General features: G+C 33.8%; 1 protein-coding gene across 5 annotated transcripts in view; it reads right to left on the bottom strand.

Moving 5' to 3' along the window:
* The window catches only part of KIF20B (kinesin family member 20B), an 84,644-nt gene that overhangs the window by 38,406 nt on the left and 19,606 nt on the right, over positions 1-26,632 (bottom strand). For 3 of the 5 annotated variants that reach the window (XM_019953157.2, XM_070780459.1, XM_070780458.1), the window contains exons 8-19: positions 26,004-26,231; positions 24,969-25,080; positions 23,803-23,874; positions 23,568-23,714; positions 22,749-22,911; positions 21,929-22,219; positions 18,145-18,284; positions 17,493-17,631; positions 16,265-16,493; positions 15,454-15,506; positions 13,996-14,115; positions 8,271-8,424 (exon numbers count right to left, since the gene is read on the bottom strand). In XM_019953157.2, the coding sequence (XP_019808716.2) occupies positions 8,271-8,424; positions 13,996-14,115; positions 15,454-15,506; positions 16,265-16,493; positions 17,493-17,631; positions 18,145-18,284; positions 21,929-22,219; positions 22,749-22,911; positions 23,568-23,714; positions 23,803-23,874; positions 24,969-25,080; positions 26,004-26,231 (1,848 nt within the window). The remainder of the gene's footprint in view (positions 1-8,270; positions 8,425-13,995; positions 14,116-15,453; positions 15,507-16,264; positions 16,494-17,492; positions 17,632-18,144; positions 18,285-21,928; positions 22,220-22,748; positions 22,912-23,567; positions 23,715-23,802; positions 23,875-24,968; positions 25,081-26,003; positions 26,232-26,632) is intronic. The other 2 variants (XM_070780460.1, XM_070780461.1) reach the window with 2 other exon arrangements.

Below are 26,632 nucleotides of genomic sequence, written 5' to 3'. Positions count from 1 at the left end.
GGAAAATCCCATGGACGGCGGAGCCTGGTAGGCTACCGTCCGTGGGGTCGCAAAAAGTCAGACACGACTGAGCGACTTCACTTTCATCTCAGAGTTATTGTGAAGATCAAGAAAATAAATGAACTTGGAACACTGTGCTTGGGATATAGTTAGACATTATTAAAAACTGAAAATCTGTACAGAAGAGCTCAGCTAGTTAAAAATAAATAAAAGTTTGTCTTTTTCAGGCTTAATACCTACATTTCAAAAATAGGATATTTCTCTGCCCTACTTTCTACAAGATAGTGTTAAGAGGGCCAAATAAATTAATATATAATGTATGTTAAAGCATTTTCTAAATGTTATGTAAGTACAAGAACTTTAACAAATACAGTTGATATAAATTAAACTGTGTCCAGAGGATGCACTATTAGCTAAAAGTTAATTCTTAATATTTATGTTGACAAAATAAATCATCTCACACAACTGTCCGGTATAAATTATGTTCAAATTTTTCTCCCAGATTGCATGATTAACTCTTGAAACATAATTCTCAATTCTCCAGATATACAAATTTATCTTTTTATGCTTTCATACAATTTCCATTATGATAATAACTCATCTGATGAGTGTCTCATATCCTAGGAAAATTACTTCAAAACATAAGAATCTGAACCTTTGGTTTTTAAATTTTTTTCCTATTCTATTTCACTTCATGGTTTGATGTTTATATGTGTGAATTTTATATACAACATGACTCTAATACAATTTATATGTCTTTTTTACACAATACTGTATTGATCCACTCAACACGTCCTTCTAACCTTCATGCACTCCCCCCAATTGGCCATTTATCTGTCAATTTCACCTGTATTTTTATCTGGCAGTCTCGTTAAGCATATCAAGAATCAAATTCCTGCTTAGAGGTTCCAGGTACAATATGAAATCCATAAATGTAGAAGGCAGTCATAAGGGAGAACTGGATTGAAATTCTCCAAAAAATCTATTACTTTCAGTTGTTAACTGTACAAAGAATCTTTAAAAGGTATATTTTATAGTTGTCTTTTTAGTAAGTGCCACCATATTATCCTATGAATTTGAGTACATCATATTATATTGAAATACTATGTATACTTGTTGCTCTCATCTATTATATTCCAAATTTCCCAACAGAAGACTCTCTGTGTCTAATGCATCTTTACATACTTGAACAATAATCCTAAATGAATTATTTTTGACATTTAGCTATGTTGCTTATGTTCTCCTTTTCTATCTCTAAGACATATCACTGGATCAGAAAAACACAATTTTTGTAATCAGTCACCTACTCCGGTTCTAGATATGTGCAAATTTATAATCTAACATGCCCCAGTTACATTAACTCAGTTACTGTAGTGTAATTTTATGTTTTAAATTTTAAGGTTTTATCTTTACGGTATCTTTTTTACAACAGTGATTCTCTAGTTTTAGAGTGAGCAAGAGAACTCAGAATGTAGATTCCAAACAGATATAAAACATACTGATTTGGTAAATCTGGAATGTATTGTACATGCAAACACCTTGAGCGTACATACACAATGATCCAGGTACTTATCTGTTTAAACTTCTGGAAGAACTTGATGGTCACCCCTATAATACATTTGGGATCTAAACATATCAGTTTGCTTCATTACAAAGCCCCTATCTGGCAGGCTGGCTACATGTAATTGTTCCATAAGAGATAAATATCAAATCTCACACAGCAATGAGATTCAAGCCCTTAAATTTTCCCCCCTGCTGTGGCAGGCTCTCGGGCATCTCGATGAGAGACGATAGTACCCAGTCTAATGAATCTATTCAATTAAGAAGGCATCTTTAAGATCATAAAAAGCTCTTTAAAATTAATACTATCCTACATACAAACAGTATGCATGCACAAGAATCAGTCAACAAAATGAAAAGGCAACCTGTGGAATGGGAGAAAATATTTGCAAACCATTTGTCCGGTAGGACCAGGAGTTAATATCTAAAATATATGGGAAACACACAACTCAACAGCCAAAAAATCAAGCAATTCAATTTAAAAACTGGCAGAGGAGCCAACCAGGTATTTTTCCAAAAAGACATACAAATAATCAACAGGTACGGGAAAAGGTGTTCAATATCACTAATCATCAGGGAAAAGGAAATCCAAAGTACAGTAAGATTATCACCTAACCCTTGTTAGGATGTCTATCATCAAAAAGATAAGAGATAACAAACGCTGACAAGAATGAGAAGAAAGAGGACATCTGTTCACTGTTAATGGGGATATTAAGTAGTATAGGCAGTAGAAAACCAGTATGGAGATTTCTCAAAAAATTAAAAATCGAACTATCATATGATCTAACAACGCCACTTCTGAGTATATATCCGAAGGAAATGAAATCACTATTCAAAGTTCATGTGAGTTCATGCCCTATGTTCACTGCAACATTTTTTACAATAGCCAGGACGTTGAAAAAAACCCAAGTGTCAATGGATGGGTGAATGGATTTTTTCAAAAGGGGTATAAGTATGTATAGAGTGGAATATAATTACTCAACCTAAAGAAGAATGAAATCTTGCCATCTCCAACATAGGTGAACCTGGAGGGTTCATTTTGTGAAATTAACTACACATGGGAAGACAAATACTGTATGGTATCAATACAAGGAAGAAAAAAGATCTAACTCATAGAAAAAAAGAGTAGAATAGTGGTTGATGGAAAAGAGTATAGTTTTTCAGTTGAGGATGAATAAGGTCATAGGATCTAACTATAACATGGTGACTATAATTGATAACAATGTATTGTAAAACTGAAATTTGCTTGGGGTGTATAACTTGAGTGTTCTCACCAAAAAGAAGAAGAGGGGGAAAACAGGTGAATACATGAGATGATGTATGTATTAATTAATTAACATGGTGGGAAACTTTTCACAATGTATATCAAATCATGTTAAACAGTTTAAATATATCACAATATTATTTCTCAATTATACCTCAACAGGACCGGGGCGGGGGGGAAATCCCAGTTCTCTCAATATACTGATGTCCCCTGTTAGAGTATCCCCTCACCCCGAAACTCACTATATAATCTGGGAACATCATTTTGCCACTCCAAAAATTTATCCATTTTTACATTCAGTAGTATACTTGTGAAAACAAGCTTTATTTGTTAAGTTTTCATTTTTCAAATACAATCCATATTCTTTTCCTTCACGCAATAGTTTAAATGCTCTTGGGCAGCAGTAATTATGTAATCCCGTAACAGGATTCCAAGATTTCTTTAACAGACTAACTAAAAGCACACTGGATAACGTTTTAATACCTATAAATTACATTGTCTCTTCTGACTCAAAAAGGAGAGGAAAATCATGGCATTACTCCTGCTCTATAGCCTGGTTTCTGAAAAGCTAATGAGTTGATTATTGAAGATTTTCCTATGTTTGTAGTTACATTTTCATAATTTAGCTCCTTCAGATTCTCAGTTTATTCTAAGGATTCCAGCTACTTTGGAAACTAACAGATTCACTCTTATTTACTTTTATAACAAACTTGCCCATTTATTCTAATGAATTTTTTAAAATAATCTTCAACCAATGCATTATTTTTTATCAGACTGTCTCCTAACATTTTACAAAACTGTAGCCACATCATCCCAAAGTGGAATAACTTTCTTTCCCCCTGATTCACACTTCTGTTCTACTTTCCCTTTAAGTAATTTAGTACTTATGGCACAATTTTCACACCTATGACTTCATCGGTGGAACTTCACCAGTGGAAATGACTAAATCCTCCTGCCCTTTAAGAAGACAAGTTATAAAAAAAATGTCTGAACCCTTTATCAGGAGAGATGGGATGTAAGCAAGTTAAAAATGATAATCAGAAATTCAGAGCTCACAAATAAATCCTGAATATCCTGAGAGAAGAGACTTGAGTCATGCATACTATATGGACATGTCCCTAAACACTGAGGTAAATTAAAGCAAGTGCAATATAGCTTTTGTGATCAAAAAAGTATTTTGTCACGTTGTTCTCTTACTATACTTTAATAAACTAGATAACTACATAAGATACTTCAGGAAATTGGATTTGCATTTGATATTCAGATATTCACATTATCCTTTTATAAATTTTTATGTTTCATATCAAAGGATTCATAGACCATATTCAGAACAGTGTTGTCAGGAAGAAATTAAATTATTAGTCTAGCAATAAAGATGAAGTAGATTTTATAGTATATGAGCCTAACATAGGTTAACTTATAAAAAATAAACATAGCAATAAGAAAGATAATTACTTTAATTCAATATGTCCACCACAGCCAACCTGTACATATACTGCTTTACCTATATTTTGCTACAAAAATTAGTTTTGGTTGAAAAGTCACAGGTGAGCAGACTATAGCATATTTCTGGTTTGTCTCCTTTATCACTATTCTGAAGGCTTATTTCTTGAAATGTTTACATGGTTATTCAGTTTACCCAAAATACAGATACAGTGACGCAAAGAAGTAAATTCACTTTCATAGGGAAATAGCTTTGCATTTCCTTTTAAGAGCAGAAAACATCAATCCTGCATAACTATAACCCCCTAATCCTATCCTAGTAAGTACAGAAATCATGTATTTTGTTCTGGAGATTTTTTAGTAGCAGGTAGAGGGGGGAAAATGGTTATATTATAGCTATAATTGTCATATGATCTCTTACGTAGTCCTTATAATCTCTTAACAACAAATAATTAAGAAATAGCCACAGTGGTTATGAATTTAGGGGGGAAAAAGTATTTTGTTACCTAAACTTATAAACCTACTCACATCCAAATTATTTATTGCTAACAATTCAGATCACTATATAATCATCTTTTTCATGAATGAGTTACCCTTAGGATTAGCCGTACCATGTGGATCACTCGCTCCTGCACACTTCCACTTCCTAGTGATCTACAGATCCTACATTCTCAACTACCCTGAATTCTCAACTACTCCATGGCTCCAAACAAGGTAAAAAACAGAGGAACAGTGCTGTGGAAATCATAAAAAGGTTATACTCCCTGTAGTTACGGCACCACTCGTTCAGTGGATAATAGAAAATGACCATGCATATTAGTGTGCTGTTTCATACGGTTTATGGGGTTCTCAAGGCAAGAATGCTGAAGGGGGTTGCCATTCCCTTCTCCGGTGCCTAAAGGACTATGGACGGAGGTTCACACACTGTACAGGAGGCAGTGATCAAAACCATCCCCAAGAAAAAGAAATGCAAAAAGGCAAAATGTTTGAGGAGGCCTTACAAATAGCTGAGAAAAGAAGAGAAGCGAAAGGCAAAGGCGAAAAGGAAAGATATACCTATCTTGAATGCAGAGTTCCAAAGAATAGTAAGGAGAAATAAGAAAACCTTCCGAAGTAAACAATGCAAAGAAACAGAGGAAAAAAGCAGAATGGGAAAGACTAGAGATCTTTTCAAGAAAATTAGATACCAAGGGAATGTTTCATGCAAAGATGGGCACAATAAAGGACAGAAATGGTATGGACCTAACAGAGACAGAAGATATTATTAAGAGGTGGCAAGAATACACAGAAGAACTGTATAAAAAAGATCTTCATGACCAGGATAACCACGATGGTATGATTACTCACCTAGAGCCAGACACCTTGGAGTGTGAAGTCAAGTGGGCCTTAGGAAGATCACTACGAACAAAGCTAGTGGAGGTAATGGAATTCCAGCAGAGCTATTTCAAATCCTAAAAGACGGTGCTATTAAAGTGCTGTACTCAATATGCCAGCAAATTTGGAAAACTCAGCAACAGCCACAGGGCTAGAAAAGGTAAGTTTTCATTGCAATCCCAAAGAAGGGCAGTGCCAAAGAATGTTCAAACTACCACACAATTGCACTCATTTCACACACTAGCAAAGTAATGCTCAAAACACATGTACACCCGTGGCGGATTCATGTCAATGTATGGCAAAACCAATACAATATCGTAAAGTAATTAGCCTCCAATTAAAATAAATAAATTTATATTTTAAAAAATATATATTAAAAAAAAAAAATTCTCCAAGTTAGGCTTCAACAGTAAGTTAACTGAGACTTTCCAGATGTTCATGCCACATTTAGAAAAGGCAGAGGAACCAGAGATCAAATTGCCAACATCCACTGGATCACAGAAAAAGCAAGGGAATTCCAGAAAAACATCTACTTCTGCTTCATTGACTATGCTAAAGCTTTTGACTGTGTGGATCACAACAAACTGTGAAAAATTCTTAAAGAGATGGGAATACCAGACCACCTGACTTGCCTCCTGAGAAACCTGTAAAAAGGTGAAGAAGCAACAGTTAGAACTGGACATGGAACAACAGACTGGTTCCAAATTGGGAAAGGAATAAGTCAAGGCTGTATACTGTCACCCTGCTTATTTAACTTATATACAGAGAAAAATGCCAGACTGGATGAATCACAAGCTGAAATTAAGATTGCTGGGAGAAATATCAACAACTTCAGATATGCAGATGATACTACTCTAATGGCAGAAAATGAAAAGGAACTTTACAGCCTCCTGATGAAGGTGAAAGAGGACAGTGTAAAGGCTGGCTTAAAACTCAACTTTCAAAAAATTAAGATCATGGCATCCAATTCCATCACTTCATGGCAAATAAATAAGGAAAAAGTGCGAACAGTGGTAGATTTTATTTTCTTGGGCTCCAGAATCACTGTGGACAGTAACTAAAGCCACCGAATTAAGAGACGCTTGCTCTTTAGAAAAAAAGCTATGACTAACCTAGACAGCATGTTAAAAAGCAGACATCACTTTGCTGACAAAGGTCCATCTAGTCAAGCTATGGTTTTTCCCAGTAGTCATGTACAAATCTGAGAGTTGGACCATAATGAACTCTGACTGCCGAAGAACTGATGCTTTTGAACTGTGGTGCTGGAGAAAACTCCCACAAGTCCCTTGGACAGCGAGAAGATCAAGCCAGTCAATAGTAAAGGAAATCAATCCTGAATATTCATGGGAGGGACTAATGTTGAAGCTCCAATACTTTGGTCACCTGATGCAAAGAACCAACTCACTGGGAAAGACCCTGATGCTGGGAAAGATTGAAGGCAGGAAGAGAAATGGGCAATAGAGGATAAAATGGTTGGATGGCATCACCAATTCAGTGGACATGAGCTTGAGCAAACTCCAGTCGATAGTTAAGGACAGGGAAGCCTAGCATGCTGCAGTGCTGCTGCTGCTAAGTCGTTTCAATTGTGTCTGACTCTTTGTGACCCCATGGACTGCAGCCTACCAGGCTCCTCCGCCCATGGGATTTTCCAGGCAAGAGTACTGGAGTGGGGTGCCATTGCCTTCTCCGATGCTGCAGTGCACAGGGTGCCAAAAAGTCAGACACAAATGAGTGACTGAACAGCAACAAATGCATATTAGTTTCAACCTATTAGCTCATAAATTATTACATTAATATAGCTAATGCTTTCAGTTCAGTTCAGTCGCTCAGTCGTGTCCGACTACTGCTATATTATCCTTTAAGTCAACTACTTTTGAAAACATTACTTTTACTGAGGTTCTATGAAGTTTGTATTATATTGGTGTATTATCCAATTGTTTTTATTCTTAACAACCTTAGGAGGCAGGTATATTTAACTTATTTTACTAATAAACAAAGCAAGACTTAATTTATCCATTTATCTCAAAGTGAAGCAGCTAATTAGGTTTCTAAAGTAATGTATGTTCTCTTAGAAAGTCTTCCTTCTCTGTATTATATTATAAAAGTTTTCCTAAAGACAGAATAGTTTAGAGACAAGGTGAAAGCCACTATGTTCTCCTACATAGCCAGGGAGGTACAGCACAAAGTGAGTAAGCTCAGCACACTTCTTTTCTAGCAGTTTCACAGAAAACACAACCTGACCACATTTGCCTTTTGTAACGTTTAGCTCAAAGTCTTCCTGTCAAATGGCCTTTTCTTCAAATGAAAAACAGAATAAAGAGAGAAACAAAATGTGGAGAAATATTGGCAGAAAAGGTGACTTTCAATTACGATAGGCACAGAAATAAGAGAATTATCATGATGCTAAATTGATAAAAGCATAATATCTAAAAACATTAAAATAAAGGCAGCTTTAAATACCTGCATCCTCTAGATAGTTTATAACATGTTAGTGTAAAAATTAGGGACATTTAGATTTTCTCAGGTTTTTTCCTTAGATAAGTAAATTTCCTTCTACTTGCAACTTTTGTGTTTCCTGGTGTAGGAGTCAGCTTTCTTAATGGCCTCCTGTTAGCAGCTGAACAAGTACCTTTCTTTGCTGGTGGTTCATCTTGTTGAAGTTCGTTTTCATTTAATCTTTTTCTTCCTGAATACGTTTTAGTTTTGCTGTCCTTAGACATTTCAGTCGTTTCATCACAAACCAATTTACTGTTTATTATTAAAGAAGAATTACCAACATTGTCCTAAAGTAAAATAAATTAAAATTAGTTCACATATAGAAAGCTATAATAAATGTAAGAACTATATAAATTAAAATTCAATACTGCATTATAAAAATTATATTTTCAAGTTTGTTGAGATATTTTCTAGGTTATTTCCTAAATCTCACCCTACCCTAAAATAACTGATGACTCTATGAAATAAGTAATATTAACTAACTTGTATAATCACTAAGCAGGACTCCCCCACCAAAAAAAAGTAACTGTGTAGTTTCATCCTGAAACCAAAACTAAAAACAAATTCATCTTTAGATTTTCTAAGATTAGGTGGGTTAGAGACTTATTTGCAGATAACCAAGTCCTAAAACACTTACCTCTAAATCATAAACAAAATGAGCTTTGACAAAGAGAAATAGGAAAACAGTATGACATAATTGCTCCTTATAGATACTTTCACTTAAAATTTTGAGTAATTATGAATAACTAGAAAACATCAGTCATTTTGTTTTGCAACCAAAGCTCAAAGTAACCACGTCCTACACTTTAACCAATCCCAGAAAAAGTTCTAATCTTAGCTTCTTGCCTTTGTATATTCAAAGATACACAATCTACATACTGCTTTAAAACTGAGTTCCTAGTTTATCTAGATGAAAAAGACCATTTAGATTTTCATTTTTTAAGGCAAAGACTACACCTCCCTAATAGGACAGCAGAAAGGAAGCCAGAAAGAAGGGTGAAACCTTAGCAATTAAGTGCATGTTTATAAAGTAATTAAAGGTTTGGGAAAGGCAGAGATTAATTAAATCCCTACATATTGGTAGCCAACCATTTGCGGGGGGCGGGTAGGTGGTAGGTAAAACTATATGAGAAAATAAAACATCATTTTATATTATAAAATCATCACTTTGTTAAGAGATATAGATTTAAACGATTTTAAGTCATAAAGTAATGATTAAAAAAAAAAAGAGCAATTTTTTTAGATAGCCCTAATCAAAGAATATCATGAAGAACAACCTCCATGCTTTTTCACAATTAGTCCCTTGGTGTCACTGATAAGTGACAAAGTCCTGGGATAGAGGAATCAGACCTCTGACAAAGTCTGAGTTTTCAAACAGTCCACGACAATTTTAAGTTGTCCCCTCTTCCACGTTCAGACGTATTATAATCACCTAATCAATTTTCTCCTCTTCAAACTATACAATCTTCACCAAGAAAAAAATCTATCCTCCACAAGTGTCAGTTCCCAAAAGGAATATTTTCTGCCTAGAGTATTCTTGTTAGGAAGGATGCTAAAGAACCATTCAAAACAAACTTTTAATCATTAAAAGAGTCTGCTTTGGACTCTTTGGAACAGTGACCCTAGATCAACAGTTGATCAGCACAGTCAGGTTAAGTTCTAATTTACTTTGCATTTATTTATGTGAACAAGTTAGCACACTGTTTTAAGTTAGTTGATAAAACAGAGTCTAGAGCCTATCTAAAAAATTTACTCAAAGGCAAGGATTATTAAATTAGGAATATTGCTTACTTTATATTGCTTTTTTACTATTATTTACATAAACATTATTAACATTACGTGATATGCAAACATACTACAGAAATAGATATAATCCCCTGCTAAAGTTCCAACAATCTTCTTCAAAGTTGTAGGCAATAGAAGTGATCTGTCTCTGGCTTCTCTTTTTCTAGTTTTTTTTTTTTTTCCTTAACCTTCAACAAATCTAAGGCTGAACTTAAAATTCAGATCAAGTCCTGGGAGCTCAGCTGGTAAAGAATTCGCCTGCAATGCAGGAGACACTGTTTCGATTCCTGGTTCAGAAAATGCCCTGGAGAAGGGATAGGCTATCCACTCCAGTATTCCTGGGCTTCCCTGGTGGCTCAGCTGGTAAACAATCCACCTGCAATGCGGAAGACCTGGGTTTCATCCCTGGAGAGGCGAACGGCTACCCACTCCAGTATTCTGACCTGGAGAATTCCATGGACTGTATAGCCCATGAGGTCGCAAAGTCGGACAGACTGAGCAACTTTCACTCACTCACTCAACAAAAACAGGTGGCAAATAATCTCAAAGTGCTAAGAGCCTGGAGGTCCAGCAATTCATTTACTTGAAAAAGTCAAAAGCCCTAAGTTGTAAAAAGTTTTTCCTCCTTTTATTTCACAAATCAATTTCCTCTTCTTAATCCATACTACCACTACCCAACTACCTTAAATCAAAACCTCATCAACTATCACCAGAACTTTTCCAAGAGGTTTCTAGTTGGTCTCCCAGCCTTCATTCTAATTCCACTTTAATCCTATCTTCCAAGTTTCTAAAAATATCAACTCAAAATAAAAAATCAACTTTGCTATCCTTCTCCTTAGACTCCTTGCTGCCTACAGAATACAACCCAAATGCTTTAATGAAGTATTTAAGGCCTTTTGCTTCCCTGGTGGCTCAAATGGTAAAGAATCTGCCTGCAGTGCAGGAGATCCCGGTTTGATCCCTGGGACAGGAAGATCCCCTGGAGAAAGAAATGTCAACACACTCCAGTATTCTTGCCTGGAGAATCAATCCCATGGACAGAGAAGTCTGGAGGGCTGTGATCCATGGGGTCGCAGAGTCGGACACAAGTGAGTGACTAACACACACACTATCTCACCCCAATCTACTGCTCCTAGCATCATTATTCACTTCTCCTGCTTCAAACTTTCTTCTTGAGCAAATTATTAAAACTTATACTTTCCTACACTGACTGAAAGCCTTCTATGTCCATAACTGTGCATTCTGATTCTTTTATCTAGAAAAGCAGTGTATCTTCTTGTCCCTCACACCCACCAACTGCTCCTACTTTGGACTAGATAAATTTCACTTGCCATTTAAGATTCAACTTAATCATTTTCATCTGCACAAAGTATTCTCTCAAACCCTTCTATTCTCAGCTTCTTGTACATACTGATTACCACTGCACATTTCATTATAAATACATTTATGTTGCTTTTCTCTTACTGGGGAGTTGTTAAGGGGAGTAGTTTTTATTAATCTATATAATCCCATCTAGCAGAGCATCCGGCACACAGAATCTCAGTTTTTCTTGACAAAATAAATCATTTTATGCTTCTCCTCCTAACTCTCTACCTTACTACAGGGGTATTCTCCCAGTTCAGAAAAGTTAAACAATAATACATAAAACAGATCTGGAAAAAAATCCAACAATATATGATTATAAATTATAATTAAAATATTAATTACATTACCAATATAATTTGTTGATAACTATATTAACATAAATCCTAAACTGTTAATATAATTATTAATTAATTTACAATAACGTATTCAACGGAAGTGACAAAAAGTCAGATGGAGTGAATAAACGCCAATAATAAATGCCAAAATAATGATAAATGCCAATAAATGGCATTTATATTTATCTATAATTAATAAATATTATAATAAATGCCAAAAGAGAGGTCTGCTACAAGAGTAGACAAAGGTTGAGCTATGGTTCTCCAGACAATGTTCCTTATTTACCCTTGTAGCATCAAAAACCTATCTGATGTTGAGATGATACAGAGAAAGTTGTGGGTACTGGCATTCAACTCTCAAGACCCAAAGGAGGGTCAAATGTAACATTTTATAGTACGGTAGTCCCTGCTTACCTATAGAGAATACATTCTGAGACCTAGCAGTTGCCTTAAACCATGGAAATATTGAATCCTATATACACTATGCTTTTTCCTTTACATGCTTACAAAGTTTAGTACATGCCTAAAGTTTAATTTAAAAATTAAGCACAGGGACCTTCCTGATGGCCCAGTGGCTAAAACTTCCTGCTCCCAGTGCCCGGGACTCAGGTTTGATTCCTGGTCAGGAAACTAGATCCTACATGCTGCAACTAAAGATCCCTCACGCCACAGCTAAGATCTGGCAGAGCCAAATAAATATTTTTTTTTTTAAAAATTAAGCACAGAATGAGATTAACAATAATAAAATAGAACAATTATAACAATATACCATAATAAGTTATGTGAATGCAGCCTCTGTTGCTCTCAAAATTATCTTGTACAGATTTAATGCTTTTTACATCTTAAGCACCTATGCTCTACGGCCATAACTTTTGCAGTTTGAGGTGCGACAGCAAAACTAGCACAGATTTTCTTCTTCCTTCTTCACAATTTCACAAATAGAAAATTCATTCTTGCCATAGATCTTAGCAACCTCAGCATACAATTTTTTTTTTCCTTATTGAGAATTTTTACCTTTACTTTTAAACAAAGCACTTTATAGCTTCTCTATGACATATCCAAATTGTCAGCATCACTACGCTTCTGCTTTGGGGGCATTATTAAGCAAAATCAGCATTACTCTAACACAGCACTATGATACCAACAACAGACAATCTGATAAACAAGACTAACAGGAGGGATATGCTAGACAAAGGGATGAGTCAGGCCAGGCAGGATGGAGCAATATGGCATAAGCTTTCACCATACTACTCAGAACAGCACACAATGTAAAACTCATGAATTATTTCAGGCATTTTTCATTTAATCCTTCTGACCTTGGTTAACCCACAGAAACTGAAATTGCAGATAAAGGGAAACTACTGTATACCACGCTTGCCTCTGTTAGAGAAAAGACATACAAAAGCAGAGAATTTTAGCTATTAATTTACTCAACCTATTGTGTTATTAACAATATGTCAAAAAATAATTTGAAGGTACTGCAATAAAAAATGAATATAAAAGAAAGCCAAAAACCATTGTTTAATAAAACAACTAAAAGACAGGCTGATCATCCAATCCTAAACTAACTAAATATAAAATTACCTAAATTTCTATTTATGAAAGGCTACTTAAAAACCCTTAAAACACTGTAGTTTATATTTTAGTCACTGAGTCGTGTCCAACTCTTTTGCAACAGTATGGAGAGTAGCCCACAAGGCTCCTCTGTCCATGGGATTCGTCAGGCAAGACACACTGGACTGGGTTGCCATTTCCTTCTGCAGGGATCTTCCCGACCCAGGGATTGAATCCATACCTCCTGCATGGCAAGCGGATTCTTCACTGCTGAGCCCTGACAAGCCCATAAAGGCTTTATATGCTATAGTTATAATGTAATTTTTAAAAGAAAATATCCCTGCTATTAAATAGATGAACTTTAGCAAAATTGTACAAACTAGAAACAAGCTTCTAAAACCTAATGTCATTTATAGTTCTACAGAAATGGACATACAGATATAGACAGATATATCAATAGAGTAGAGCTACAGAGAGATACAGATCTTTATGATCTGTGGAATCAAAGCACATTTAAGTTTCTTTCACCCCAGAGCTCCCCATCCAGTTTGCTGAGGCTTAAACTTCTAAGGGCTACACGGTCTTGTCCCTTTTACGTACAAAGCATTCATAGCTTAGTTTGTAGAGATCAAACTGCCATCTTCTAAGTTTTCAAAAATTCATCTCGGTGCAATAGTGAATTGCATTCAATGCCAAGATAAGCAAGTCAACATTCTTAGTGAATTAGTCTCAAGTTGTATCAGCTATTTTAAATAATTTTAAACCAAACAAAACATATTCTTTATTTAATTTATAACACAAATAAAATTAGATTCTTACACTGCCTTTACATGTGTTTTCCATATGAAATTTTAGGTTCTGAAATTTGTTAATAGTATCCTCTTTTTGGTCAATTTTATCCATCAACTCTTGAATTCTTTGATTCTGCATAATTATTTTCTTTGGGAAGGGAAAAAACAAAGTTTAGTCAATGTACTTTGGGGATAACTAGAATGCAAATATGATACAGTTTAGAACTGCTTCAAATTTTAAGATTAAGCAAAAAAAACAAAACAAAACAAAACAACAGCAATACACTATGCATAGCATGACTTTATTTTAAAAAATTAACATGCCTAAATATAAAATGAAAGAGAAGCAATACATCATAATGGATAAGAGGAATCAGGAGTCACATGATCTGGGTTTGATTCCAAGCTTCTCTACTTTCTAGTTGTGAACCTCAAGCAAGTTATTTAATGCCTACGTAAAAAAATAACAGTATCTGCATCATAAGGTTGTTGTGAGACTTAGACAACTAAAGAACTTAAAAGAGTTCATAGAAAATGTTCTATAAAAAATACATATATGTGTGTATGTATGTGTATATATACATAAAATAATCTCTAAGAGCTACCAAGCAAGTTGGTTTGGATTTGTTTTCAATGTAAGAGAGACATTACGGGGGACTACTGTACCTTCTATTTTATATAGTTTAATATAACAGTATGTTTACAACTAGCAGCTATTTTTATAAATAGGAAAAAAATAAAAGGAAAGGAGAATAGGAACTGTCTAAACAACAGCTAAAATGTCTTGTATTGAGTACATTATTTTGGTTATCTTTTTAAGTACTGGGTATTAGATGCCAAGATTTCCAATTATTTATATCTGATCATATGTTAAAATATTCAGCTCTTTAGAAGAACAAATGTAAGTTAAGAGAAGGTCAGGAAAAATATTAAGTTTAGAGTTTTAAATTCACTTCACCTCTATGTATCCCTGCAATTTCATACTTAGATCTCACAATGTCAAATCCATCTACAACCACTTAGAGTAATTATCTGATCTGAAGGTATAAAGTGCAAGAGATTTTCAGATTCTGATGCTGCACACTGATCAGGCCATATCCTAAATTTTAAAACAGTAACTTCAGACAAGATAAATACTATTTAAATAATCTATTCAATACAATGTACCTGGTAAAAGAGTGACATAGAGATGATTCTCTGGCAGCACATACAGATCTAAGATGCCTTCTAAAGGAAGAAAGCAAGACACAGAACTACAATCCTATTTGTATAAAATTTTTAAAAGATGTATGTTACACACATACACACACATATATATACACATATACAAATAAAACCTTTTCTGGAAAGACCAAGAAACTTTCCAGAGACCATATATGGAAAGAGGTATGAGAGTGAAGTCACTTATATACTCATTAATTATCCATACTGTCAATTTTACTTATTAATTTCCTTATTAAGATAAAATAAAGCTTAAACGCATTACCTTATTAGATTTCTCAAGCTCTTGAACCAATGAATTTAAATTAATTTCTGATTCTGAAAAAGTAAGAATATTAAAAATAAATATCTAAGCACCTAAAAAAATATATCACTAAATAAACATGAAACATAAGCTGCTACAGCAGACACTTCATTGTTATACTCAGGAAAAAGAATTTTCACAGCCCTAAAAGTACACAAACAGCTACAAATTCTACCACCAGAGAGTACTGTTTCTGAAAAAGCTACTTTCAAAACCCAGGGCAAAAATGAATGCCATCTGCTCAATAGTAGGAAATTTCTGGAATAATGTCAGAAGAGAAGTAGCTTATACCTTTCTGATCCACTTCATAATGAGGCATCACTTATCTGCTATTTTCCACCCATCTTGTTCACACAGAAAAGGGCAGCGTATTTCATCTAATACTTGAAACTCAGGTGTGACAAGTCCTCCCAGTCCCCCACCACCACACACACACACACACACACACACACACACACACACACATATAAATGAACAAACTTCACAGCTTTACAATTTCCTATGAGATTTCTTAATTTGCTAATAAAGCTATACTTAGGTTTTGGGTTTTCCTGAAAGTCTATTTTCTAGTAATATTAGTCTAAAAGTAAAGAAAAGGAAAAATATATTTTTACTAGTAAATTACTGTAAACTCATACAAATGGTAAAATATTAAATGTTACCTCCATCATTTTCTGACCAGTTTGTAAATAAGCTGCATAAATCTCATACTTACCAACTGTCTTTTTAAGAATTTGTAACATCTACATAGGGATATAATACAACCACTTACCACTTTCTCTCTTTTTTAACTCTTCTCGGGTTTTGATTAATTCTTCTTTGGTTTTAGCTAATTCAGCTTTAACTTGATTAAACTTTATTTCTAAACAAGCAATAGCTTCCTGGGGGTCAGCAAGAGATGCAATATATAAGTGAGCAATTTCAGCCTGTTTCTTAATACCAGTGACATCATCTTGAAGAGAATCAATAATATCTTCAATTCCTACATAATTATGTCCTTCCTAAAAATAGCAAAAACCACATGCCTAATGTTAACAGTGGCTTTCACTACTTCAGTGTGGTACCATCTAGCATGTTTTAAAAACAAATAGCAAAACAAATGCACAACTTACAATTTTTTAAACATATTATTTATGTTTTTCTATTAGGTGACTATAGACATGTTTATGTTTTCTTATATAGAAGTAGCTCCAAATATGAAAAAGATGTGTTCCATTAGTCATCTTCTATTTTATGGAACATGAGACTTTATTTCTCCGTAAGAACAATGTCATAAACTGTACGTTGTTTATGTACAGTTTACAGAACAATTATAATTACCTAGTTCAGGTATACTTTTAGTCATATGAGTCTTTAAAATATTTTTTGGGCAAGCTGAAGAAACAAATCCTCATTTTCACAATTCAGACTGAATCCCAAACTATGTCAGGGACACAGAATGATGGTTTGAGGGCAAGAGCCTAGACATTATCATCGTGGACCGCTGAACTGAGTAATTAAAAAACAAAGCAAAACAAAAACAACCAACCATTCCAAAAAGATGTGATTAATTTCAGCTTCCGTAGAAGCAGCAGAAAAGAAAAATGTTTCCTAAACAGTAGAGAACGGTTATTCAGCCAAGCAAGAATGATTTTTCTATATATATTTTTGTTTTAATAAGAATAGAATTAAATGATCCCACAAGTCTGTCAGCCACATAAAATTCTTGAGTTTAAAACAAATCTGAGTGGGTATCCCATAATCAGACAAAAAGCAATCTACCTACAAACAACACAATGACTCAAGCAACACCAAACTGAGATATAAACGTAAAAGCTACTTTTTCCTAAGTTCAATAGCTATACTTAAACTATTTGTGTTTATATTCCTAACAAAGCACACTTACTTAAAGTTACATATTAAGTTTTTTTAAAAATCTGAAGTATATTAAATTATCACTGATGTTATATACTAAATCCTGGTACCTATACTTCATGTATTTAATATTTCAGTTAACATACTTCAGTTTCATCTTTTATGGCATGATCTTCATTCTTTGGTTCCTCCTGAGCATCACATTTACCAATCAAATCCTTGAAAATAGCCAAACGACATTCAGCATTTTCTTCTAAAATTTCTCGTTCCTGAAGGAGAGTTTCCCTTTATAACAGAAATAAATCCCATTAAGAAACAGAAAAACCACTACTTTACATTTTTATTTTAAATTTCTAAGGTTAAGCACATTATAAATTAAAGTAAAAGTGTGAAAATGTTAGTTGCTGAGTCGTGTCCAACTCTCTGAGACCCCACTGACTAGCCCACCAGGCTCATCTGTTCATGGGACTTTCCAGGCAAGAATACTGAAGTGGGTTGACATTTCCTTCTCCAGGGGATCGTTCTGACCCAGGAATAGACCCCAGGTCTCTTGCATTGAAGGCAGATTCTTTACCATCTGAGCTCAGAAAGTAAATAAAAAGACTTATAAATTAAAAGTCAATTTAAATGCTCACTCATATATAATTCACAGTCACCATGGGGATTAGTAATAGCTATTTTCAAGCTTGCATAAAGATTAGAGTTTAGAAGTCACCTAATATAAAAAAGCAAAAATAAATTTTTTTCACAAGTAAATAAAATTTTCAATTTTTATTAGACATGAACAAAAAAACTTACTTAAAGTCAGCTTCTCGTTGGGCCAAATACTGAGTAAACTCCTGTGTAACTTCGTCACGAATTTTAAATTCCAATGTTAACTTTTCCTTTCTTTCATTTATTAGTTTTTTTTTCAAATCTTCTATTAAATCCAGAAGTTTCTAAAATATAAATATTAAAATTCTAATTAAAAAGCAAATAAATTCCAAGAGAAAGATATTCCATGTGTTTAAAAATAAAACTTTTCATTTCATTACTATGTTTCTTTTTACCAAAGATAGTATTTTCACTAAAAACTATGTATATGCAGAGATTGATTAATGTGAAAAATCAAGTTCGTCTCACCACATTTTAGAAACACAGTTCAAATGTCTGTCTGGTTACACAAAGAATGAAGAGGAAAGAAAATATGAGCATCTATTATCTACTAGGAACTACTTTGGGGAGTTCATATTTTATTTCATTTAATCTACACAACCCTTTTTATACTTAGTAGGAGCACTCAAATTTCCTAGGTAGGGAAAGTAAGGACCAAGTCTGTGGTAAATGCTTAAGTCTGAGTTTAAAGTTAGTCTGTCAAAATATAAACCTGACATGTTACACAGAGCAGTTACTGTGAATCCCCAGTTTTCAAAATGGCAAAGGGAGATATTACATATTTTATTGGGTTTCTATAACTATCCAAATGTAAGCAACAACTCTGTCTTTGAAAGCACACACATAATTAATCATTTAACATGGACAATAAACAATAAAACAATTAAAATTTGACATTATAGCCAGTATAGGTATGTAAATTATAGCAGTCAAGAAAACAGCCTGATAGCCTTTTTTTAAGGTTTCTGATTAAAGTTTCTCAATAAGAAACTAATAAACTCTCTCAAAGCTACAGATCTTTCACTTTCTCAACTTTATATTTGAAAATATTTTACAGATATCTTGACTTTGAAATTCTAAGAACTTCTACTGAGGAAATAATTTTATATTTTGGCTATAAAATAGACACTGTGTTTTTTGCAACAATGAGTGGTTATATGTAAACAAAAAAGAAAAAGTAAAATGCAACTTGAAAGTCAAACTTAAGAAATGGGTTCAACTATAGCACCATCATACAGTGAAACTACTGTAATGAATTATGATGACATATTTACAATTCATAATTTCCACAATTTATTTTTAAATGAAGAAAATCAGTTAACAACATTGTAACAAACAGTAAAACTCTATTAACACGATAAGTAGATTTAGAGACATTTATATTTATTTCCCTTTTTCTTTTTCTAGACTCTGTCATGATTATATAATATTTTTATAATTTTAAATAACCACATTCTTTTCCCACTGTTCAAAACAATAAATATTTAATAGTAACTCACAGTAACTATTGAAGAAGAGGGGCTTCCCTAATGGCTCAGATGGTACAGAACCCATCTGCAATGGAGGGGACCCAGGTTCAGTCCCTGGGTGGGAAAGATCCTCTGCAGAAGGGAATGGCAAGCCACTCCAGAATTTCTGCCTGGGAAATCCCATGGACAGAGGAGCCTGGCAGGCACAGTCCACGGGGTCACAGAGAGTCAGACACGACTTACTAACACTTTCACTTTTCACATGGAAGAAGAAATGTGGGAGACTCAGAGAAATCTGTATGAAAACCTTGGGAAATTGGTTTCTTTCAGTAATTCTCAACAACTAGTTTTCTACCACTGTTAGTATATGATAAAGTATTGAGTGAAAAAAATTCTGGTTGGTTATTCAAGTTAAATGAATTTTAAGCATAGATATGTTACTATCAATATATTTCATAATGATCTTTAATAATTTCATAATGATCTTTAATACTGACAACCCTCTAATTAATAAAATGCTAACAATGTGAAGCATGAGAAGCCTAATCATTTTAATTTTGAGAAGTATTACAAAAAACTTGGATGAAATTTTAATTTTGAAGTACCTAGTAAATATTATAAGATATGCATTTACACTACATAATCCTACATAAATGACATTATTTTTCCTTAATAAATTCATAAATGACTAACTTAATAAGTTTAACAAACATTACATTGATATATAAACTTCAGTTTTGAGATCAAAAAAAAATTAAAGGATGACTATTAACAACTTAGCCTAGTTTTTCACTGAGGGAAGTACAACATTACAGAGATCCAGGGTAAAGCATGTTCAATCACATGGTGACCAGATAAACTAGGACTAATGGCATCTGAAGCTTTCATCTTCATTCCTAAGCAACACAGGCACAACAATGGCTTTCAGGGACACTGGAATAAACTATTAAGATGAGAGTATTTAACTCAATACATCACTGATCTATTTAAACGTCTATAGTCCAAAAGAGTACTATGATGTCAGATGTGTCAACACCACTCAAGTCAGTTAATGAGGGGAACCAGTAATGTGGACATGATCTATATTTCAGAACTGTGTGCATGCGTGCTCACTCACTCAGTCGTGTCTGCCTCTTTACAACCCCATGGACTGTAGCTCGAGAGGTTCCTCTGTCCATGGGATTCTCCAGGCAAGAATATGAGAGCAAGTTGCCATTTCCTTCCCCAGGAGATCTTTCTGACCTAGGAATCAAACCTGCATCTCCTGCCCTGGCAGGCGAATTCTTTACCACTGAGCCACCTGGGAAGCCGTATTTCAGGATTAATGAAACTTAAATATATGTATGAATTTTATTTGGACAGAAATTATAAGAAACACCATTAAATCTTATTTGTTTCTATAAATATAAGATGATCAAGTGATTTTTTAAAATAGAATAATCGGTACTAGGCACACATTTTGCACTCTTGTACTTAAGACTGCAAGGTAAAATTTTGGAGGAGTATGCTAAAATCACAGGGTGAAACGATACTGGGGAACAATGAAAAGAGACCTGAAACACAACACCGAGTTAACTAAAACTTGGCTTCACCAAAAATGGAGAAATTAGACACTGTCTGCCTCCTAATGTGATTCAATGGGAAATTCAGAACTTCATATATATAACAAGCTTGCCTAAAGTGTTAAACCTGGATCATCTTATGATAATTATCTTATGATAATAAGATGATCCAGACTGGAGGTTTTTTACAAGACAATTAACCACAAATTTTCAAAAATATCTATGCTAGATTAGAGATTAACTAAAGAAACGTGATAATCAAAAGCAATGTATTGAATTGTAGATCAAAAACAAAGTGGCTATGAAAGGAAATACTTGGACCACTAGAGAAATCTCGATATGGACAATACAACACTATGTTACTGTATTAATGTGAAAGTGCTTAGGTATGAAAATGGCCTTTTGATTGTGAGGAACACACCCATGTTCTTGGGAAACATGCTGAAGTAGTTAGTTGTAAGGTGTCATTATGTCTGCATCTTGTTTTCAAATGATACAGGCAAAAAAGATGTGTATTCACACTCACAGAAAGAGAAATATAAAAATGGTAAAATTTTAACAACTAGCAAATCCAGATGAAATGCAAATGAGTATTCATTATATTTGGAGAAGGCAATGGCACCCTACTCCAGTACTCTTGCCTGGAAAATCCCATGGACGCAGAAGCCTGGTAGGCTGCAGTCCGTGGGGTCGCTAAGAGTCAAACATGACTGAGCGACTTCACTTTCACTTTTCACTTTCATGTATTGGAGAAGGAAATGGCAACTTTCAAAACATGTAATGAAAGATAAACTTAGTGTATTGTTGGAAAAAATGGGAGAAAGAGCCTTAAGAATTACTAACCATAACTTCAGAATAATAAATAAGCCAATTTTAGAAGTATGAGTTAATACATACTCTCTTCCCCGCATGGCTACTAAAAGCCTTATCATCCTCTAATGTATCATGTAGATCTTCATCAATAAATTCAGTTTCCACATTCTGCTTTTCTTCAGCTTTTTCTAGATCCTCAACCAAATCTTCATCTTCCACCACATCTTCCAGGCTACTTTCCCATGAAATTGTGGATCTTTTTTCATTTAGTATTTTATTATCTGAATTATTAATATCTAATGATTCATCTTGAGAAGATTTGACAGGTCCAAATGATTTCTCTTGAGAGCAATTTAAAATATCTGGAACATAAACCTGGTAAAATATTGAATGTAACTTTTAAAACAAAGGCAAAAACTGTCAACAAAGAAAAAACAATTATAAATTTAAGTCAAATGACAACTTGAGAATTAAAAAGAAAAATCTATCCAAATATAGAAGGAATTAGCATACTCAAATACATATTTGATAAGAAAAAAGCTAATTACACATGTATACTACATATAAATCTACTTTCCTGGGTTAAGGTCTTAGTACTATTTCCAGCAGGTGGTTTCCTGATTAGCCACTATATAAGCCAGACGGACAGCAGAGCATATAGTTCGCTGCGTACTTGCAATTTGTAATGGGTAAGTTATTTATTACTGAGGTCATTTTCTCTTAAGCAGGGGTAACTTTCAATTTTTTTCCTATGCCTACTACTCAAATATTACATTTTTAATTTTCAATTATTTTCTAGGTTTACAGCTGTAAGTGCAAAATGTATTATCTACTCTAAGAAAAAAAATCATTACTACTCTAATAATACAAAGCTTAACAAATTCTGAAATTTAGCTATATTTACTTTTTGTGCAATGGCTGAGAACTTCAACACATTGAGTGTCTCATCATAGGTAAAAGAACATTGGCTAATGTTGACAATCATACATATCTTCCCTTTACCATTAAAAAAACTTTGAAAATAGTGGGTCAATTTACTTTCCCGGAAAGGCACATGCTGTTGAAACCTATGGAAAAAATTTTCAAAAAATTAAAAGTTAAAACAAGTCTTGTGAAGTCAGGATACTGATAAATTTTACAAAGAGATAACATAACAACCATGGACTTAAATTCTAGGTTAGTGATTAGTTTCATTTGTACTAGTCATTTTCTGTTTATTCATGTTGTTTTCTTTAAACACTGCTACTATTATTATTAATACTGACAATAATAACCAACTAGGCAAAATGTAAAGGAAGTCACAATGAAGTGGGTTGTGTTCTCTAGTGTATAGCAATTATGCAATATATAAACCTTAACTAGAAAATGGTAAAGGCTGGATTTATCATTTACTTAGCCTAAAATGCTAGTTAATACAGAAATCTACCACATCTAGAAAAACACAGTGCATTAATAAGAATAATATGGTTTCAAAGTCTGTTAATAAACCAGCATTAGAAGCTTATTATCTAAGTTGTCTGTTGATACATATTTGCTATAGAAAATACTGTGTTTACCTGAGTCACTGGCATTGACTGATAATGCTTTTCATTTCTATCATTCCTAGTCATTATGTAAGAAGCAAGTTAAAAAGAAAAGAACTTTCTAAAACTAGCAAAGCTGAAAGTGTAAATATTATTAATATAATCCTTGATATGCTGATAATATGTTCAGCAACTCTTACTTTGACTTTTCGCTATTCTTCAAAACACTGATACACTTTCCCAGAGTCAATAAAGAAGTGTTGATATTCCCGGTCTCTCTTAACCTTTCACCTTCATTCTGTGTCCTCATGCTTCGTTCTGAGCCAGCAAGATCACATAAAGACAATCTAAATTAACCAAAGGAAAAAAACTTTAAAAAATTCTTCAAAACAAAAAAATTCAAAATAATAACAATTTAAACAATGCTCAACTTACTCACTGACTCGTATTACATGTGGTATTTCTGAATCTTCAATCTGTAATATTCTAATGGTAAATATGCTGTGACTAAAAGAAATAAACAAAGATTACATATTATCATTCCTTCTTTATTTCTGCATTCTAATAGGAGAGGCAAGCATCTAAATCAATATCTATTTTCACCCTAATACTGGCCATCATCACAGTACTACATTCTCCAACTAGCCGTCAGGTATCTCAGTTTAGTGCTCCACTGCCACCTACACAACACTCAACTACTAAAACCAAAGAGCTTATCTTTCTTTCACTTAGCCCCAGACCCTTCAAATTTACTCTTCTCAACATTCCAACTTCTATGAATGAAGTAATTCATAATAAAGTCTCAATTTGCTTACAAAGGTATTGCTTTTAGGTATAATGTACAGCTAAATCACTTGAATCAAGCCAAGTATACATTTGGCTTAGATGCCTACTAAATATTGGCTTATCTGGATTATATGTTGTCCTTAAGCCATACATGGGAGACGGGGCTCTTTCCCTTTAAGAGAAAATCTGTTTTAAGTATCTCACTGTTTAAACTTAACATCCTTTTGTTTCTCATTCTCCAATCCCTTTCATTAAAACAAAATCCTTCCTTAGCCCTTTGAAATACTGGCCTAACTCAGTATTTATACAGTGTCTATGTTCATGGAGTAAGCAGAAAAAACCCAGAGAAATGTCCTGTATTACAGGCAATTAAAACATTGAGTTTAGATATTCACGTATAGAGAGAATAAAAATACTTCACTTTGAGTGCAAATTAGTAAATTGTATGTTAGAACATGAAATTAGTCCTGATAATCTTATCAGACAACCTACTGTCTGATTTAATCTTAAATTAGTTGTATTTAAATAAGCACAGCTACTAGGGCTTCCCTATAAGCTCAGTTGGTAAAGAATCTGCGTGCAATGCAGAAGACCCAGGTTCAATCCATGGGTCGGGGAGATCCCTGGAGAAGGAAATGGCAATCCACTCCAGTATTCTTGCTTGTAGCATTCCACGGACAGAGGAGCCTGGCGGGCTACAGTCCATGGGATCGCAGAGTCCGACGGGGCTATGTGACTTTCACTTTCACTTTCAAATGAGCACAGAACACCTGGGTGCCTCAGGTCAGGCTTATACCACAAGATTTACTCCTTACCTTCTACTAGAAGCATTGTTCAGTTTTGTGAAAGCAACACTCTGGTGCTTTGTTCCTAGCTTTAAAAGTCTATACGCTTCTTTGGCATCAGATACTTGAATCCACTGTAGATCTTTAAAAAATAAAGAGGCACATATCAATTTACAAATGTACAGCATTTGCTATATAATGTAATCTCTTTGAAGATTTGTAATCTCTTTCCTAAAGACATATAATGAAATCTTTCTTTTAATAACACGTCCTAGGTATAGCCAACTCAGCTATCTCATATTCCACTAGAAAATAAATACACAAGACGAGGATATTATAATGATTTTCTAGCATAAACACAAAAAGTAAATGTTCTTCAACAGTTTGCCAAAGGGAAAATTAAAAATAGGTTAAGATTCCTCAGAATTAGACATCGGAAAAAAAAAAAAAAAAGACAAAGTACATTACAGAGTAAACCTAGATAATTAACTAGCTATGAGATTTTAGATAGATTGCAATTCATTTGTGAGTCATGAAATCAAATTTCTTGAGCCATAACTAGCATTTTGTAAAAATGAAGTAGAATGTACAAAACACCCAAGTGTACTCCTTGCAGTGAGGGTAAATATAATTAATGATCATTTTCAATTGTAAATATGCATACACACACACACATGCGTGCAGGTGGAGAATCATGATGTCATTAATAAGTATTTCCTGCTGTAGGGTAGTGATTTTTAAAAGGCTGGAAAAATACCACTGTGGTATACCTAGTAACTCCAAGGTCTGAATACTGTTACAGAGCAGCAGAATAATGTGAATATACACACACAGCTTTTCCTATTCCCTAAAATCCAATCAATAATACTCCAGAAACAAATTACTAAACCCTCTTACCTTCAGGTTTAATGAACATTCCAAAACATATTTTCAAAGCACAAACTACTCTTACTATCTTGCTATTAATAAATAGTATAAAAACTTTCAATTTCCAGTCTGCTTTCTTATAACAAAGCCTAGAAAGAAACTTCAGAGCAAAAAAGGAAACAATACTCATCAGTATACCTTTTATGAAAGAATAGCCCTTTACATCTTGGGAAAGGCGCAGTGTCTTTCTCTTTTGGAACTTAGATGATACAGGAACAAACAAATCGTAAATACATTCGTTGTAAATCTCAAAGAAAGATACCCACACAGAAAATTTTCTATTAATATCTATGTTCAAGTTTGAGTGTTCACAATCTTTCATGGATTCTTCAAACTCTGGGATACTCAAAGAGTTTGTTAGACTTCCTACAGAAAATAAAAAAAAAGATAATCACAAAATTAAATAAGATAATAGGCTATTATCTCATTATCTTTTAAGATTCCCCAGCTTGAGAAACTTAAGTATACAAATCTTCTAATTAGCAGTGTCCAAATTAGCAGTGTCCAAAGCAGATAAAAATATTTGTGTTAACCAAAATTTGGCTTTTTTGTTTTGCATATATGTTAACAAACCAAAATGAAATTAAACGTAAAGGACAGAGAAAAAAATAGTGCCACTCTTGAATTCAACATAAAAGTTAACAATCAGTAAAAGTTAACAATCAGTAACAATCAGTTATTAAATCCAAATAAACCCTTATAGTGACTGGCATTTCATATAGTTATGTACCATTTTTGAAGTATTATTGACTGTGTCATTAAAGAAA

The sequence above is a fragment of the Bos indicus genome, chromosome 26 (genome assembly GCF_029378745.1).
Source record: "Bos indicus isolate NIAB-ARS_2022 breed Sahiwal x Tharparkar chromosome 26, NIAB-ARS_B.indTharparkar_mat_pri_1.0, whole genome shotgun sequence".
Lineage (NCBI taxonomy): Eukaryota > Metazoa > Chordata > Mammalia > Artiodactyla > Bovidae > Bos > Bos indicus.
Note: the sequence above shows the minus strand (reverse complement) of the source record. Positions and strands in the feature narration are given on the sequence as shown.